The 18,965-nt window shown below is 43.3% G+C and overlaps 1 protein-coding gene across 1 annotated transcript in view; it reads left to right on the forward strand.

Moving 5' to 3' along the window:
• The first annotated feature begins 5,934 nt into the window (after positions 1–5,934).
• FBXL7 (F-box and leucine rich repeat protein 7) overlaps positions 5,935–18,965 on the forward strand; it is a 191,173-nt gene continuing 178,142 nt past the window's right edge. Inside the window, exon 1 of the mRNA XM_069808887.1 lies at positions 5,935–6,579. Coding sequence (XP_069664988.1) covers positions 6,543–6,579 — 37 coding nt within the window. The 5' untranslated portion in view covers positions 5,935–6,542. The remainder of the gene's footprint in view (positions 6,580–18,965) is intronic.

Genomic DNA, 18,965 nt, shown 5'->3' on the forward strand with positions numbered 1-18,965 from the left:
GGCAGGGGAATTCAGGGCGGTGGTTCTGGAGTTGCCCACAGTCTTCATTCCTGTGTTTTCTAACACTTAGGACTCAGGAGCTTGACTTTGCAAACATACTGTTCTTTTCAACAGATTTTACATGTAACATAAAACATGTTTTAACACAGTCTGAACTTTATTTATTGCTTTTGTTGTTGGAAGAAGGGAAAAATCAGGTCCGAGTGAGGATTTTCTCCTGTAAAACTGAAAAAGATCAGAAAAAATGTCTTAAAATCTCTGGTTGGTTAAAATCTTTTTGTTAAGATTTGAATTAGTTGAACTTCTGAAAGAAGTTTAAAATAAAATTGGATCTTTATTTGATAGAACTGCCTGTACTTCATCTGTTCTGTGATCCCATCAGCAGCTATCATAAGACAAACTCATTACAGTCCAAAGTACCCTAAAACTTGAGCACCACCTAGATTTAATGCATTTTAACCAGAGCTATTGAAGTCATTGTGGGACCAGAGCCTTTGCTTGGCTGGAGCAGCCTGACCTCATGTGAGGGGATGCTATGAGAGTTCTCAGCCAGCAGAACAGACTCTACTAAAAGCTACCCCTTAAAACACAATCATCCAAGCTATCCTTAGATCCTGCAGCTTTTTAGCCATGTAGATCAAGTCACTCATAATTATACTAAGGCTACTAATGATAAAATGGCACATACTCTCAGATCACATAGCGATGAGGCCGTAACTTTTATCTATAATGATAATCTAGGGGTTTTTTTCCCCTTTAGGAGGTAGGTAATATTAATGGATCATTTTGTAGTTAATAAAACAATATGCTTTTGATAATTGCTTTAAGTTGCCAGCAACATATTAGTCAAATTTCTTTTGGATTATTTTTCACTTTAGAATGCCCAAAAGCAGTCAACACAGATATTATCATGGAGCGCTCACAAAATATATGCAGCCATATGAACATAGTGATGTAAAAGTAGAATTAATTAGAAAAATATTACTTGGCTTTTGCTGTCTTTAAAAGGATACTCATTTTTTCATCATTTTATTTAAATACAAAGTGTGAAAACAAATGCTTAAAATGTCTCAAGTGTGAAAAATCAAAGCTTCCTACACCAAACAGGAAACTAGTCTTACTTTTGTTGCTGGAATTTGAGGGCCTGGGATACAAATGGCTTTTAAACTGAAGTTCAACATAAAGCTAGTTGGAAGTAGCTGGAAGTTTTTGATTTTTCTTTATTATTTTTTCAAAGAGGAAAGCTTAGACAAAAACTGGAGAAAAAAAACCACCAAAAACAACTGTGGCAAAAATTCCAGAGCCAAAATATTTAGTCTTGGAATTGCTGTGATGATGCCTTATGGACATAGTTCAGTTGCTTTCAATTTTTTTTATTTTTATTTTTTCTTTATCCAAAACCCTTTGTTTGGCTACTTCTTCCAAAATTGCTGTGGTTTTATTCATGGCATAGGAAAATGGTGCATCATGAGACATGTAATGCACCACAGAGGGAGGCCCATAATGAATAGAGATGTAACACAAACACTCCCAGGGACGATTGTAGCAACACATCCAAATAGAAACATTTTGGCCCATAGATTTCTTGTTCTTCCTCAGCCCTAATAATTTCCAAGTTCCTCTTGCTGGGACAGGATACAGGGCTAAGCAAAATGCATTGATGTCTCTTCACAAAGAAGGAAGATGGCAATATAGGGAAGCACGTCTCATATCACAATGAATCCTTCCCAGTCTTGCAAAACCAGTAGTTGATAGTACTCCATCTCCTTCCCTCTTAGGTGGGCTCATACTGCTTACATTAAGAGGCAACAAACCCGATGGTTATTCTTGTCCTTACAGAAAGCACTTCATCTCCTTTGGATCATTGAAAAGGTGGCAGAACTGATGTGCTTTCAGATTCTTTGGACTGTTTTGAAGGCTAGGATATCTTAAAGGGTTATTGTAAACAGTTTCACAAAGGAATTAACATGATGTGGTTCAGGCAGCTTAACTCGGTCACCCCCAGGAGACTCCTACCAGTCTGTTGTATTTATATACAAATATACTATGTTTATAGTTCAAGCTGAATAGTCTCAATGTATAAGGTACTGACCAACTGGAAGACAAGGAGAAAAAAAAAGAAAAAGCCAACTACATAACTTCACCAAGAATGAGTGAAACATCTCTGAAACTGTTAAAAGAAACTATCTTCTTAGGACTCATCCACAGGCACTGTAATGGTACAAAGTCCCAAACCATATGACTAGGCATAATAGGCCTCCCAGACTCCCACAGCGAATCCCACAATGAACCAAGCGTTTGGTAAATACTATAAGATGACTCAGTCCTAGTTGAAACTTGTAGGTCCTCTTTGAACTAGCATTTCCCAACTTCTCTGTTCATGTTGACGCTTTTGGGCTTATGAAGCTCCAAGACTGACTGTCCTAAATGCCTTGCACAAAACGGTTGCCCATTGTCAGTGGTATCATCTGTGACGAATACATTTCTGCTGAGAGTGTTATGTCTTTGTACCAAAATAAGTTCGGTACTTTACTGCTTCTCTGAGTGCCCTCCATCTCATTCTCCTCTAGAAAGAGTGTGCAGCAGAAATATTCAGTCCTTCATCTGAAAGCTGAATTCAGATCTCCTAAACTAAGATGTTCTTTCCACTCTAGACTTTTCTTCTGGGGGGGTGGGTTTTTTTCTTTTTTTTTTTGGTGTTTTTTTTTTCCTTTCCTTTTCATTCTGGTCATGTTGGAACATGCCTGGGATTTATGCCATGTACTTGATGGAGTGGTAACTTGTTTGTCTCATGTCTTTATTCTTTACATGTCTCCCTCAACAGCTGAAGTTCCTGTCTCACAAAACACCAGCCTATGCTGTTCTCGATGAGCAAAAATACTCCTTAGCAAAGGGATTAATTTTAGTTGCGGTGCATCAGATTTTGAGTTTGGAGCTTTCTCACAGAGGCTCTGTTCTTTCTGAATCCCATAAAATTATTTATATACAGCTATGCACTTGAGTCTATGTGAGATTATGTTTCCAATCGGTCCAAGAAATTTCTCCCTTGTATGCAAGAAAGGTTGCTGCAACAGATGCACAGCCTTCTAGGAGGTAGAAGTGCAATTGTTGGCCTTCCTGGAAGGCAGAAACACAGGAAAACTTTCGGGTGGTTGACCGCCATGGGACGCACAGCACACAGCGTGACATGAGGAGCGGAGAGCTTGCCTAGGGAGTCGTTTGCAGTGGCTACTCCCATCACTGTATTTCAGGCGAAGATTAAGCACAGCTGGGCTGCACATGGAGCGGGGACACGTGTTGGTTTCAGCCCGCGTGTGCTCTCCCACAGCTGGGGACCAGCATTGCCCTGCAGTACCTGCTGCGGGGAGGACGGTATGGCTGGGCATGCCAGCCACAGCTGCCCATCGCCGAGTCGGGGGTGAGGGCAGGAGTGACAGAGGTAGGCTGCTGGGCCGTAGAAAGCCCTTGTTTTTTTTCTTTAACATCCTACTCTCCCTAGCTGAGTTCCTAGCAAGTGTTTGGGGTGGGTTTTTCAAACCCTGCAAGCCACACAGCAGGAAAAAAAGTACTTGGTTGTATGTCTTTGCTGGCAGTCTGTAGGCCTGTAGCGCGAGGCAGACATTAACCTTGCACCATAACCTTTTGCCGTTTTACAGAAGGAAGATTGCTTCTCCCCCACCCCCTGAAGAGGTAACTCTCAAAAAGAAAATAGAGGATGTTAAAAGCAGACACTTGTGTCAGAGCCTGCCTGCCTTGGCGCACGATGAAGTTGTTTAATATCAGTGTTTAGAAATTAAGCTTTGATTACAGAAAACTATATTTTTAGACTCATTCACATTTCTTTTAAAAAACCTAGGATTGTCATTTGATGAGTCTGACCACAGAAGGCAATATTTTCTTAGACCTTCACTGATTTTTGAGAATTGATGGGTATGTGCAGTCATCTTGAATCAGGACCAAAACTTTTTCACAAGGAGAAGCATTAATGACCTGTATCTGATGGGATTAGAGCCTAATTAACATTGCCCGATTACTTGTCAGTCATCTGTGCTGCTGGTACTCATTTCAGCTTCAGATAATTAGCCCACCTCTTAATGAAAATGCATATTTTTTTCATTTTAACTGAACCTCCTGTCCCCAAAACTTCAGGTTTTAGAAACTTTCTCTGTAGTGCTGTCAGCCTTGATGCTTTTGCCTCTGCAGTTTCCTATGCTATTTGCATATGTTGACAAAGATGTAATTTGCTCAGAATTATCTGTACATGCAGTAGTTGTGTTGTGTGTGTTGTGATATATTTAGGAAAACAGGCTTTTTCATACCTAAAATCATAGTGTGGTGCAGGGAAAACTGCTCAACTCACGGTTTAACTCAAACCAGGATTAAAACGGTTTTGTCTTTTTAATAAGGACATGTAACGACCTGGCAATCAGTGAGCTGTATGCTGAGGATCAGTATCAGCAAAACAACACATAAACCACAACAGTAGGTGTTTGCAAAATGTTAGCAAACAGCTATAAACTTCTAAAGACCCTTCTATGACTAATCCTAAAGAGTCCTAGCCTCACACACGCGCGGCTGTGGGCACGCCTCTCCCCAGGCTGTGTGTGTTACACGTCTTGAGCAAACTTCATCGTTATTATTGTTATTTTAGTAGCCCTTTGGGGGCAAGCATCCTCTCAGGGCTGGCAGTTTCAGTATTAACCTGTTAACGTACGCGGTTTACCCTCACTCCCATTTGGCAGGATCTCTTGTTATCCAGCCCCTTCCCCTGAGCAGAGGCGGTGTGGACTCCCCCGTGGCAGTGAAAACCTTGATTCCCAATTCTCTTGTTAGGGCGAGCTGCCCTCGGGAGAGACCCTTAGCCCATTAATGGGGTCCCTTCCGCCACTGAGCACAGTCCACCATTCCAGGTACGTAAAATCCCGTTAGACAACATTGGTAACGGTAGGCGAGTCCTTGTCAGGGTTCGTAACAACAGCCCTAACGTTCTTGCTGAACGGGCTTCTGATATGTTGCTTCTGATTTCCTGACAATCCTCATGGTCTTGAGAGTTAAACAGTCTGTCTTTTGGGGTGAAAGAAGCAGCAGCTGGGTTTTTTTTAAGAAAGCCAAATTAAATAGAAACATCTCCTCTCAAAGCACCAGCCCTATAGCATACCCGAAGAACTAGTTTGGGGATGTTAAACAGTCGGGTTTTTTCCTTCGAGGTGCTGACAAAGGCCAGCGGCGATTCCCCGGCGTGGAGTGTTTTTGGGCAGACTATATTTGCGAAGGAGAAAACAGCTCGAACTCCAGAGGAGCCAGGAAGGACAGGTACACGGGCTGCCTGCGCGGCTTCCTCGCACCCACGGTGACTTTCTGACAACCGCCGAGAGCCGCTCGGGGTTGGAGGGAGCCCCGAAGGACCCCGACCCTGGGCAGGACACCCGGCCCAACACCTCCCAGTCCCGCCGCGGGTGCTCCCCCGCACAGCCTCCCACCTCTCCTTCCCCTTCACGGCCGCCTTCGGGGCTCGGCCCTGCGGCCAGGGGAGGGCCCGGTAAACCCTCCCCGTCGGGGTAGGGCCGGGGGGCGAGCTGAGGTGGGAGCCGGAGGACGGCGGGGCCGGGGCAGAGCCCTGTGAGGAGAAAAGGGCGGAAAGGCCGGGCCGGGGCAGAGCCCTGTGAGGAGAAAAGGGCGCGAAGGCCGGGCCGGGGCAGAGCCCTGTGAGGAGAAAAGGGCGCGAAGGCCGGGCCGGGGCAGAGCCCTGTGAGGAGAAAAGGGCCGAAAGGCCGGGCCGGGGCAGAGCCCTGTGAGGAGAAGGGCGGGCGGCGGGACACCGGGGGAGGCGAGGGAAGCTCCCGGGGCCGGGCGCTGTGGCTTTAAAGGCCGGGGCCGGCTCTCGGTTCCCTCCTCCTCTCCCTCCCTCCCTCCATCGCTCGGCGCTGGGCGCCGGGAGGAGGCGCCTGCCGCTAACAAAAGTCGGTGGCGGCCGTTCTCCCCTTCCTCCCTCCCTCCATCCCTCCCCGGGCAACAAGTGGCTGGCGGTGGCTTCCCGGGGGAGGCGGTGGCGGCAGCAGCGGCGGGGCTGTGAGGAGGAGGAGGAGGAAGAAGGCGGAACGGCGCTGAAGGACCGGAGCAGCCCCAGCGCCGGCCGCGGGGCGGTGGAGCCTGCGCCCGGGGGCCGTCCCGCCCGTCCTGCTTGTGGATTATAACTGGAGCCGCCTCCCCTGCCCTGACACCCCGGTTGGAAGCCGGGGCGGGGAAGGCGTCCCGATACATCGTATTTTTGTTTCTTTTCCCCCCATTTTTTTTTTTTTTTTAATTTGAGGGGGAAGGGAGGGCGTCGGCCACCCGAGAAGAAGCGGAGGAAATCGCAAGTTTGCTTTGGACATGTCGCCGTGAAAAAGAAAAAAACCCCAAAACTCCTGGAGGCTTTTCCCACCCCCCTCATCTTTACTACAACCCGGCTCCCACTCCATCATCCGCGGTGGCTCCGCGCCCCGCGGTAGAGATGCTGCGCGGCGGCCGAGGGAGGCGGCGGTGAGCATGAAGCCGGCAGGATGGGAGCGAACAATGGCAAGCAGTACGGCAGCGAGGGTGAGTCGGAAAAGGGGTGCTGGGGTAGCAATGGGGGTCCCCCCGGTCTGGGGGGGGGGGTCCGGGCGAGAGGGGCCGCGGCGGGGTCCCCCCGCCGCGGCCCCTCTCGCCCGGACCCCCCCCCCCCCCCCCAGACCGGGAACCAGAACACATCCCTCGGGCTCCCGCTGTGCTGAGACCCTTAAAATACCCTTAATTATGTTTATTTTAATAGGTGGGAGGTAACTGCTGTCTCAATTCAGGATGTCGGGGCAGCGGCGTGGCTTAAAACGCGGAGGCAGCTCCAAGGGGTTATGGTAGCGGAACTTTGCTAAAAACTTTTAGAGCTCTCTTTGTAATCCTTTTCTACTTGTCTTTCTATCCCAGGATCCTTATATTATGCAGTATGGTATATGACTGCTTCCTGTCTGAACAGAAAAAAAAAAAAAATTAACCCCAGGAAAGGAGGGGGAGAGTTAATGTTCTCCAGCTGTTATCCGTAGATTGTACTCCTGCAATTTCGCTTCAGTGAAACTTTAGTGGGTTTGGTTTTAGATATACAGGGCCTGATTCATTCGTGTGGAAACCTATTAGTCTCGCTGGAGTTGCATCAGGGATGAATTTCAGCTGCTTTGCTGCTGGTGTGAAGGTCTACTGGAACAGTCAGCTGGTGTCAGGCAAACCAATGGCGAGTACAGAAAGTTTGTCTTCCTGCCAGCTAGTTTTAAGCTTTCTTTAACTTTTAACTGTCTTGTATATATGTTGCCCTCATAGTATTTAGCAAACTATATAGGATATACGTCTTCCCCTGGTAGCATTGGGCAACTATATAGGATCACTACATCCTCCCCACCCTTTTTTCTTTTTTTTTTTTTTTTTTTTCTGTAGTTGAGGGTTTGTGGGTGGAGCAAGGGAGATGGTCCTATGGTCTGCTCGATTCTTTGGGAGTCCAGAAGGCAACTGCCAAAGAATACACCTCTCTCACATTCAAAATATGCATGAAGTTTGTGAAAAGGAAGGGCAAAAAACACCGCTTCTTGAATAGATTCTGCAGTTCCTTTCATTTATTGCCAAATGACCTCTGCTTTCGGAAGAGTTGAAGAAGTCGGAAGCTTTAAGCTAAAGACATGCTCACTGTTGTGGGGTTTTGCTTGCTTGATACCATTGCTAGAATAACTTGTGCGTATATGGGGTGAACCTGCAAGTTGCAATCAAAGCCTCTTTGGATTCCTCCTGAAAGGGGAAATCCTAGTTTGTCCCCAGAGTTGAAAGGGTCAGTGTTTATGGAAAAATCGTGTTGCCAAGGGGTGTTTAGCTCCATGATAGGAAGGCATGGCTGCATCCCAGAGCTTTCCTGTTTGTTCAGAGGAATGCTTGCTTCAACTAATATACAATTTTGGGGGAGGAACGCGATGGACACTGAGTCTTCTGTAGCCCTTGGCGAAGTGGAGGAGAGCTTTACTGTTCCAGAACTACCTGACAGGAACTGCGAGGAAGAGGAGGATTGATGCAGCTAGGATATTCCTAATTAATTCGCCTCTTTCCTCTGTTCAGAGTGGAGGTTGGATCCTGGGAATGCAGACTACATGTGGCAAATTAATCTTTGCCGTACAGACCATTACCTGGGTTGAGAAATAGGTAGAATACTGCTTTAAAAATAAAATAAAATAAATAAAAAGCTCCCCAAACCCCATGGCCAAAACTTCAAACTTTCAATTTAGGTAACTTGTCCTATTCATTGTTAGTGTGTTCATAGGTCTGGGTTTCCTGGCAGATTCTGTGCATCATCAATTACTGTGAAGCTTAGAGAAGCTCTTGTTTGCTGCTTCTTTTCTGGGTGATGCAGAGAAGAGCAAATCTAAATCTGATCAAGGGAGGCCTTTTTTCACAAGCTACTGGGGCTTTTGGTGCCTCTGACAACTGAACTGCTTAATTGCCATAAAAAGTTGGTTTTTAATAGGATGTAATTATGATCCTGGGTGGAGGGGTAGCACTCTGAGGAAACACCCAATTGCTGTGTGCTTTAAGAGCAACCTGAATATCTGGGTTGAAGTTCAAAGAGTGGCATCTGTGATTTGGTATGTGGCACTTAGTTTTCAGTGTAGTGGGCTTTGTAGGCTAACGTTGTATTACGGTATGCCATTTTAGGGATGGAGAAAAGTACCTTTGTTAGCTGAACTTCTTGAATGCTGTTTGCTCATTTGCTGCTTGCTAATATCTTAGGAGAGATTTCAGACAGACAACTGCAAATGATTGTTAAAATGGCTGTTGTTTTTCACACAGCCTTCCCATCTGCTGTGGAACTGCAGAACATTAGGAATTTGCCTGAATTGCTTCTCATCTCAAAGCTGAAGAGATGCATTAGGGCAAGATAACTCCTGCTCAAGATACCACTTCTAAAACACTAGATAACCTTCATTACTAGGAAATTACGTTTTGCATGGTTTGTTACATTGTTACACTTATCAGTACTAAACAATTTTTTTAAATTCACGTATACACTGTGTTTGCAATAATCTCAGGCAGCTGTCTAAGTGTTTGTGACTAATCACATAAACTACACCTTACTGCCTTATTTATTATTTTTTGCTTGTCTAAGGCTTTATTGAATAGAATTTTGGAAGCTACAGTTGTCATATTAAGATGGACCTGAGAGTTGGATGTTTGGGGAGTCTAAATTAGTTTGTTTGCAGAGTCTGGTGAATAATTCCTGACACCTTTGAGTACATCTGTTTTCCATAAATTTAATTTTCTAAGATGGGCTAAAACTTGCTCTGAATGAAACTTAAATGTGAATAAAATTGCTTCTTGGAAAATCACATTGTGCAGATGGGATATGAACACAACACTCATTTAAAAAAATATGAAATTATAACACACCAAATTTTGTCTACAGGAGTTTACCTCTTTTTACAAGTAAATTATTTAATACAAGTTTATTTTCCTAGTTTTGATTTGGCCTTTTAAAATGTTTCTATACAGGAGATGATTTCTGAAAGCTTGTTTACCTAGAAAAATATGGAACTTGAGATTTCAGGCTTGTCATAGTGTGCAGTAGATTCTGACTGGAGTGTTAAAGCTTGAAGTTAGTCTTACTGAATGTGTTCCAGCAGTCGTGTTTGAATAGCACGACTGAAGCTAGTAGATTGTTGGGGCAAGAAATCCATTTGATCACAGAGCAGTTCTTGTTAGGCTTGTACCTATGCAGTGGAAATGTATTCTCGGTTAACTTAGTAAGAGTGCTTATTGTCCTTCACTTTCTTACCTTAGGGGTAAATCTTTCTGTCGTTGATTTAGTTCTCTGCTAGATTTTTAAATAAGAGGAGGCATGCTTACCTCATGTCTGATAGTGGAAGGAGCAGCCTGTTGTTGTAGAAGCTATCAAAAATCAGGGTTTTTTTGTTCGAGGACCTTTGTTAAAGTGTATTGCTGAAAAGAATTGCAGCTGACCCAATAAGACATGATTCATCATCACCGAGGATGCTGAATTGAAGTATATCACCCTTTAAATACTGCCGAGTTGATTAGACACCTAGGCAGTTGCTGGTCATACTTCGCTGCACACCGTTTCTGTAACAGTTCTGTGCAGAATAACCTTACGTGTGCAGAGCATGAGGCTAGGCGGGGGCTGGCTATAGCGCCTGCTGTTGGAGTGGGCAGCAGCTGGCATCTACCTGCTTTCTTTGGGAAAAGGTGACTTAACACCTGAGACAATTTTGCATCCACAGGAGGAGGACTTTAAAATCGCAGCCTTCTGTTTTATAAGGCAATTGGCTTTGTGACATGAGCTGGAGGAGCAGTCTGTGTTCTTACTTACAAAAGGAAGCTGTGGCATTGAGGTGGAATGGCTGCTTTGCAAAATAACCATAACATTTCAACACTTGTCTTCTGCCCAGGTGAATTCTTCCTTAAATTATGAGACCTGAGAACCTGTCAAATTTGAGAGCAGCTAAATAATGGTACAACATTTTTACAATACCAATGTTCAGCCCTTATGAAGGGATGTCTCTTTAATGAGTCAACTCTCCAGGTTGCTGCTGCTGGTGATAAAACTTCCTTTGGGTATCTCCTGCACTGTCTTCTTCCAGAAGCTGGTCTAGAGAGTGTTGGTGACAGCGTGCAGCAGCTCTGGTTGATCAGCTAGAACGTATCATGAAAGACCTGATATGACAGGAGCCTGGTGCTGTGGAGAACAGAGGATGGCAAGGGTGGCTTTAACTATGATGCTGTGTGAGCTGGTGTACGACAGCTGAAACTTTCTAGGGATTGCCAGCATGCAGCACTGTGGCGAAATGGGTCAGCCCGTGTTCCTTCTGGAGGACATTACTCACCTAAATCCCTCCCTTCAGCAGGGGGAAATGGTTACAGACCTAAGGTCGCATACTTGTGTCTTCTTTCTTGAGGGTGCTGTTGGACACAGTAACTCCTTGTGAATGCTGCCTTTGATTTCAAACTAGCTCTTGGACTTGATGATCTTAAGGGTCTTTTCCAACTTAAATGATTCTATGATTCTAATTTGGTGATGGCAAGTGTTCCATACACATCTGATGTGACAGAAATCTTTTAAATCCAAAAGTTCTGTCATTCAGGACCTATAGACTTTTGCGTATGTTAGGATTTGTTTCCCCACAAAGTGTTGGTGGATTAACTTCATACACAGTGCTTATGCCAGGTATGAAAAACAGCATAAAGTGGTGATGTTGCACTAGAGAAACAGTGTTAGCAATGGGTAAGTTATTTTGTTTAAAGAGTTGAATCATGATCATTTACCCATGGTTTATACTGGTTGTTAGAATCTCATAGGATATTTTAATTAGGGTAAGGGAATGGGAAAGGCAGTAAATTAGCTTTTCACTGAATTATTTAATTACAAAAGTGTGACACACACACACCCCCCAGTGGTATCTTCTCTGTGCACTGCAGCTTTAGCAGCAAAGACAGTGTTTGATTCTGGTATTTATTTTTTTCCACCCCGTAAGATTCCCAGAGTCAAGTGAAGAGTTTCAGCAGGTTAGGTGTTAAATGGCTCCTAGGCTGTACAGTTTTTTCCCACTTTGTTTTGATGTCTGAGTTGCATTTACACATTACTATCTGATGTGTTAAACAAAATTTAGCATATAGCTCTTACTGCTGTCTTGCTTACTGTTCTGATCCTTTCCCAGGTGATCTGTTGAGATAATGTACCTTGCCGCTCTTGTAGAAGTCTTTTTTTTGTTCTAGTTTGGCTAGTCTTCTCTTGTACACCTCCTTGGTGTGTAATAGCTGCAACTGAACCTTAACACCCTCCGTAGGACTACTGTAAATATTACGGTGCTGCTCAATGGCACTTTTTGTGTTGTGCTTACTTATGCGATCGTGTTCTGCTTTCTGGGGCTCGGCCAGGGTTGGTTCTTGCATTTTACCTGTAGTTGGGTTTCACTCTGCTGCATTCAGGGAGTTGAGACTTGCCTGTTAGCAGCAAGACGGGGACAAGAAATAAAGCAACACTCAAAATGTCAATCCTTCAAGCAATGTTGATTTTTAAAAGTGAATTTGCACTCTGACAGTGGCCAACTGCTGCTAACCAAACGTAATGTTCACAAATGCTGCTTATGATATACTTTTTTCCTGTAACTTCCAACTGAGCAATGCAAAAGGATTGTGTGTGTGTGTGTTTACTCAGTTTGTCTCCAGAAAGTAAATTTTCTCTAAGCTCAGTGCTTATGGTGCTTGTTGTTGTCCAGATCACATGGCAGGGGCAGGAGGAGGGTTGGATACAGCACTAAACTGAACTGCTGTGCTGCCTACGCTTTCTCACAATACAGTATTTTCTATTTTAAAAAAATGAACTGCCTGTGTGTGTACACAGGCATGTGTGTTTATATACACACACACAAACTAACAGATTTGTGGGGGATTTAGCAACTTTAAAAAGTTGCTAATGTTATCTGTAGCTTTCTAGAAAGTAACTTTGTGGCTCACATGCATGTTATTTCATAAAATGTTACTCTGGCATAAAATGTTTTTGGGGAAGGTAGGGTTATCTTTATTTTGTTAATAGATATAAGCTAACTAACTGTACTGTAGGGAGTTATCTTTGACTTGGATGGTTGCTTCAGCCTGGTGCAAAATTAACTGGATGCTCTTTCTTTTGTACACTTAAAAAAAAAAAAAAAAAAATTGTTAACTGGGTGCCAGTCAGAGGCCTGAATAAACTTTGGTGCTGGTGATGCATGACATGGAAAGCTTCCAGTAGTCCTCTCTCAGCTAAGGTAGTAGGAGTCTAGGATTTGCACCCCCTAGTCCTTGTTTTACCCATTCCCCACAGGCAGGGAAGGAAATGAGATTGCTTTGGTAACTCTCCTAAACTGAAACTGTATTTTTGCTTTCTTGAAAGAAAGTCCTTCTACAAAACTGGACCTCATAAAATCCAAGCTGATGTTGATACTGTATCATTCCTTGTGGAAAAATATCAACATGTATTCAGAATTGGGTATGTGGTTTTAAGTCTATATTGCTAACCCCCAAAATCTCCTCAGAAAACTTTGTTTTCAGTCCTTTGGCTACTTCTGGATTCCTCACTTTTGTGAACAATTCCTAACTAGGAATTGGTTTGTTTCTTTGTGGGTCTTGTTTGTGTTAGGGAAGTGATTGGCAGAAGGCAGTGGATGACATTTGAAGGCTGAAATGCACAAGTGGTTTATTTTTGCTCTGTTTTGTAGTCAGCTATCTCTGTATTCTTTAATACAGGACACGTGCTTTGCTAAATTAGGGCAACTATTTAATTAAGGAGTAAAAACCTTCAAAACTTGAAAAATGGGTGGTGAGCTGCCAGTAGAATCTGTTACTACTTCATAAGGAAAGGGAATATGGAACATTTTCTAGGTATATGTATGAATGACTTGTGATCGGATAGACACACTGGGGGACTTTGTTACTTAAGTAGCATATAGGCTGAGTACTGGTAGTGTTGTAGCTGATCTCGGGGAAAAGCTATTAGTTCTGTCTGATCATATCCCTCACTTCGGTTCCAAGTCTACCTGTGTGCCTCCTAGCATAGACATCACATTGAGGACAGTTTTATGCGAGACCTCCTTGGAGGATTTGAAGCTTAGAGGAGGTGCTATCATCTTGACATTATGCTGTAGGTCATTAAAGAAGCCCCTGTTATCCTAGAACACACCTCTTATATGCTTGCCACTGTGGTGTCTGTATCTGTAGATGCCTGTTAGTACAGAAGGAGAATTCAGCAGGGACTATGGCCATTCTTCTCAGGAAATTATTAAGGTCTATGTATTGACCAAAGTAAGGGTCTTTACTCCAAGAAGCTCTAAAGCAGAAACAAACAGGACTGAACTGTGCTGATCAGAGAAATGCTCTCGTATATCATCTATATGGAGGTGTGAAGAAGTGTGGTTGTGATTGTGTTACATAGGCTGAACTGTAGGAAAGCCTGGAATGGGCACAAACAGTTTCAAGTACTGCCTTGTCGTGGTTTAACCCCAGCTGGCAACTAAGCACCACACAGCTGCTCACTCACTTCCCCCCCACGCAGTGGGATGGGGGAGAGAATTGGGGGGGGGGACGGGGGGGGGAAGGAACAAAATTCATGGGTTGAGATAAAGACAGTTCAATAGGACAGAAAAGGACAGGCAAATACTACAAAATACTACTACTAATAGTAAGAGAATATACGAAACAAGGGCTGCACAATGCAATTGCTTGCTACCCGCTGACTAATGCCCAGCCAATCCCCGAGCCGTGGTGTGCCCCAGCCAAATGCCCCCAGTTTATATACTGGGCATGACATCCCATGGTATGGAATACCCCTTTGGCCAGTTGGGGTCAGCTGTCCTGGCTGTGTCCCCTCCCAACTCCTTGTGCCCTTCCAGCCTTCTTGCTGGCTGGGCATGAGAGGCTGAAAAATCCTTGGCTTAGTATGAACACTACTTAACACACTGTTTTAATTGTTGCTATCAACATTCTTCTCATCCTAAATCCAAAACACAGCACTATACCAGCTACTAAGAAGAAAATTAACTTTATGCTAGCTGAAACCAGGACAGCCTTAAAGGAAAGGCTTGAGTTGGCTTTGTTTGAACAGATATTTAAGGAAAAGGCTCCAATTCTGTGCTAGTATCCAAACTCAACAAAAGGAATTTCTTGGCAAAGGAGGTCTCTTCACCCTACACACTTTTGTGACTTTTGCCTTAAACAAGTAAATGAGGAAAAAATTGTTGGGTGATTTTTTTAAATTTTTTTTCCCCCCTTTTTTCCTATATGCATTTCCCCCACCCCACCAAGTACAAACACATGTTGTAAGACTACCTGTCCATGCAAATGGATGTTTAACAGAGGTATCTGTATTTACTCGAACTGGGTAATTACTGTAGGGATCTGCATGGCATTGGGAATCTTTTTCCTTCCTGTGCTCAACAGCACTGTTTGCTAAAAATGCAACCTCAGGTTTCATTTATGCACATGGGCTTTTAGACAGAGGAATCTATAGTGGCATATCAGTTATTGCTCTGATTTTAGTGGATCTTTGCTCATTGGGAAGGGTTTGTTTTCTTAACACATCTGTCTTCAGAATTGAGATGTGAAAATGCACAACATACAGCAACTTGCGTTCAGAAACAGGTGGCATAGTGACTTTCTTGAGCTGAAGAGTCATGTAGTTTGACGTAAAGTTGCCATCATATCCTTGCTTTAGTAGTGTCCATGGTAGTACAGTACTTTACTTAACCTGGAGCTCTGTACTCCAGGCAGGCTGTGCTAGTGAACCCTTCCAAAGACCCTTCTTGGAGTAAAGAGAGAAACAGGAAGCTCTCTTTCATGCCCGTGTTTTGAATCAGGAAATTCCTGTCTACAATACATAAATTTGTCATATCAACATTTTAAATCATGTGACACTTTTCTTTCTTGGGGACTTGTGTACAAATGTGTATTATAGCTGCAGGAATACTATACTGAAGTCTTCTCAAACAGCACACTAACTTGGATGAAGGTATTTTAATACTTTCCAGTTAATCTATTTTAAAAATTATCTTCCTTGATTTCATTCTTTGTTCCTGTAAAAACCACTAATGAAATTTGCAGAGGATATTATAAAAGGAGCAGTTTTGAGGTCAGATGTCTTTTTCTTTGTTTCTTTTAAGAAAGAAAAGAAAAAGAAGCCAGAAACACTGGCATAATAGTAGATAGTTGTTAACTAGGAAGAACCCCTTTTCATCAAGAGTCACACAGACTTGTTTGACAGTGAAAGGAGAACTTGGATTAAGTCTAGTTGTCGCATTACAAGTGTAATCTTGTCAGTTTGTGGGGAGTCCAGACTTTTGTTGCTTGTATGACTGCATGTACTGTGGAGAAACAGGCTGTCTACTTAAGGCTCTGATATTACTTTGTTGCCAGATTGCACACAATCCTCTTTCTGTGTAAGTGTGACTGCATGGGATAGAGGAACTTGGATGGTTTTTTACTTAAATTATATAATAATTACTTAAAGAACTAGTATTTCATTTAAATCGTATCCTTGAGAGATAGTAAAGCCATTGTGGGAACTGATGAACAGAAAGTGCATGTATTTGAGAGTTTCTTATGGTGCTCTTAGCTCTTATCGTGAAATATGTTGTTTTGTCACTGGTGCAATGATGTTAGTACTTGATCTAGCTTACCACTGGAGTGCAAGACAAAAGGCAACAGCTGCTCACCAACAGAAGTACTGAACAGATCATCTTTTCTGTAGTACCTAGTGAAACATACTTCTATTTTCCATATCCCATTTGCCTTTTCTCTAACAGTTTATAAGGAAGTTGCTTGTGGCATCAACATAACTTTTTTTTAAACTAAGATGATGGAAACAATAAGCTATTGCTGAAATATGTGGTGAAAATTGTTGATATTATACTGTTGCAACTCATGCTTTTAGAATTTTTGGAACCTTAGAATTTACTAAAAGAGGTATAAATAAAAGCCTCAGAGCAGAAGGACTTCAATTCCAGCTAGCCATGCTAGCATTAAGCTGAAACTAACAATATGCTCTTGTATGTCAAGAAGATCTAGTAGCTGACCTTCCTCCTTGAGTTCATGTTTGATTGTAGTCTTTTGTAGCCAGCAAGCTTGAAGGCCTTCATCTGTTTTTGGCAGGGTTTGAGAACATAGGTGCTCTTGCTGCAGAGCCTCTTGTTGAGGAATTGCTTTCTTGTTCTGCAATATTAGACTGCCAGTGGAGATCAGTACAGGCAGTAAAATTACATGACAACATTTTCCAATCAACTCCTGGCCATATCTGGATGTCTACTTTAGAGCCTGAAGTATACAAACTCACAGATTGGAAGTGATGTCTCTGGAGATGTCTAATCCAACCCACTGCTCAAAACAGAGTCAACTAGAGCAGGCTGCCCAGAAGAACCATGTGCAGTCAGATTTTTGAGCACCTCCAAAGATGGAGACATTACAACATCCCTGGGCAGCCTGTTCCAGTGCTCAGTCACCTGTAGATTTTAAAGCATCCATATTTTTTTCTTTATTATGTTTAAATGGAAGTGCTTGTTTCCATTTAAAATTTCCATTTGTGCCCATTCCCTCCTGTCTCTTCACTGGCTGTCACTGAAGAGAGTCTGGTTCTGTCTTCTTTACTTCCCACCCCTGAGGTATTTATACACATTGATAAGATTACCCCTTGAGCCCTCTCTTCTCCAGGGTAAACTGTCCCAGCTCTCTAAGCCTCGCCTTGTGTGTCAGATGCTCCAATCCCTTTATTATCTTTATGGGCCTTTACGAGACTCTTTCCAGTATGTCCATGTCTCTCTCGTACTGAGGAGCCCAGACCTGGACCCAGCACTCCACATGTAGCCTCATCAGTGCTGAGTAGAGGGGAAGGATCAACCCTCTTAATCTGCTAGCAACGCTTCTTGCCAGCAATGCAGGCTGGGATACAGTTGGCCGCCTTTGCTTGAGGGCACATTGCTGGCTCATGTTCAACTTGATGTCTACCAGAACCCCCAGATCCTTTTCTGCCAAGCTGCTTTCCAGCTGGCTATACCTCCCCAGGTGCAGGATTCTGCATTTCCGTTTGTTGAACTATCTTCCTGAAGCTCTTGTTGGCCCACTTGTCATCCTGTTGATGTCCATCTGAATGGCAGCAACCCCTTGGTGTATCAGCCACTCATCCCAGTTTTGTATCATCTGGGAACTTTCTGAGAGTGCACTCTGTCCCGTCATCCCCACTAGTGATGGGGCTCCGGGTGCACTTCATGCTGCTCATCACAACAATTTGTGCCTGGCAGATTAGTCAGTCTTCAGTTTGTCTCGCTGTCCATTTAGCTAGTCTGTGCTTCCTCAGTTTGGCTATGAAGGTGCTATAGGAAACATAGTTGGAAAGTCTTAACCGAGGTCAGGATAAACCACATCTGCTGTACTCCCCTTATTCACTGAGCCAGTCATTTGATTGTCAATGTCTGTCAGGTTGGTCAGGCATGACTTCCACTTATAAATCTATACTAATGACTCTTGATGACCTTCTTGGCTTGGAAATGTTTTCCAGGAAGCTGTCACTTTTCTGGGATTGAGGTGTGGCTGACCAGCCTGTGGCTCCCTAGATTGTCCTCCCTGCCCTTCTTGAAGATAGGGGTGATTCTTGCTTTCATCCAGTCCTCAAGAAACTCTCCTGATTGCTGTGACCTTTCTAAGATAATTGAAAGTCACCTTGCCCGTGGCATTGGCCAGATCACTCAGCCCTCAGAAGGGCATCCCATCAGGTCTCATGGAGTTGTGTCTTATCCAGTTCGTTTAAACGTTTCTGAACTTGATCCTCCTGTACTTCTATTGGTTACTTATGTTTACAAAAGGTACTACCAGGCTTTCAGCAGCAATAGAGTTCAACTGTAGCAAGTTCTGGCAAGTGTAAGGCTGTTTTACAGTAGTTGAGTATCTCTAAACAGTGTTCTGTAAACTTGTGTCTACAGCTGGTTTGGAGTTTTTCAGCTATAACTTATTTTTACCTTGTATTATTAAGGTTAAAAAAAAAAAAATCTTCATTTCCACTGTGTAAAGAAACTCACTCTTTCTCAATGACTATGCTTTCTCTTGGCAGAGAACAGATAAAATAGAAGAATCCTCTTAAGAGTTGTGGTGGTAGAATCTGGCTCTGTTTTTTAGGTATTTTTTTTCTTTTGTTGCTGTTTCTGGCAGCATAAATGGTCTGTGCTCTTATGAAAAGCTTCTTCAACAGCGTTTTCCTTGTTTCAGAAGGAGCACCTAGCCCGGGATCATATTTTTTTTGCTCTCCTAGAAAATGAAGATTGTTGCTTTAATTAATGAAGAAGTTATATTTCTATTAATCATGGTAGGAAACAATTTCTGCAGTTTTCAAGTTGATATAACCATGACTGGTAAAAATGCTTGACAGTAATCCATATTCTGCTGGT

Source organism: Haliaeetus albicilla, chromosome 21 (assembly GCF_947461875.1).
Source record: "Haliaeetus albicilla chromosome 21, bHalAlb1.1, whole genome shotgun sequence".
In the NCBI taxonomy this organism is placed as follows: domain Eukaryota; kingdom Metazoa; phylum Chordata; class Aves; order Accipitriformes; family Accipitridae; genus Haliaeetus; species Haliaeetus albicilla.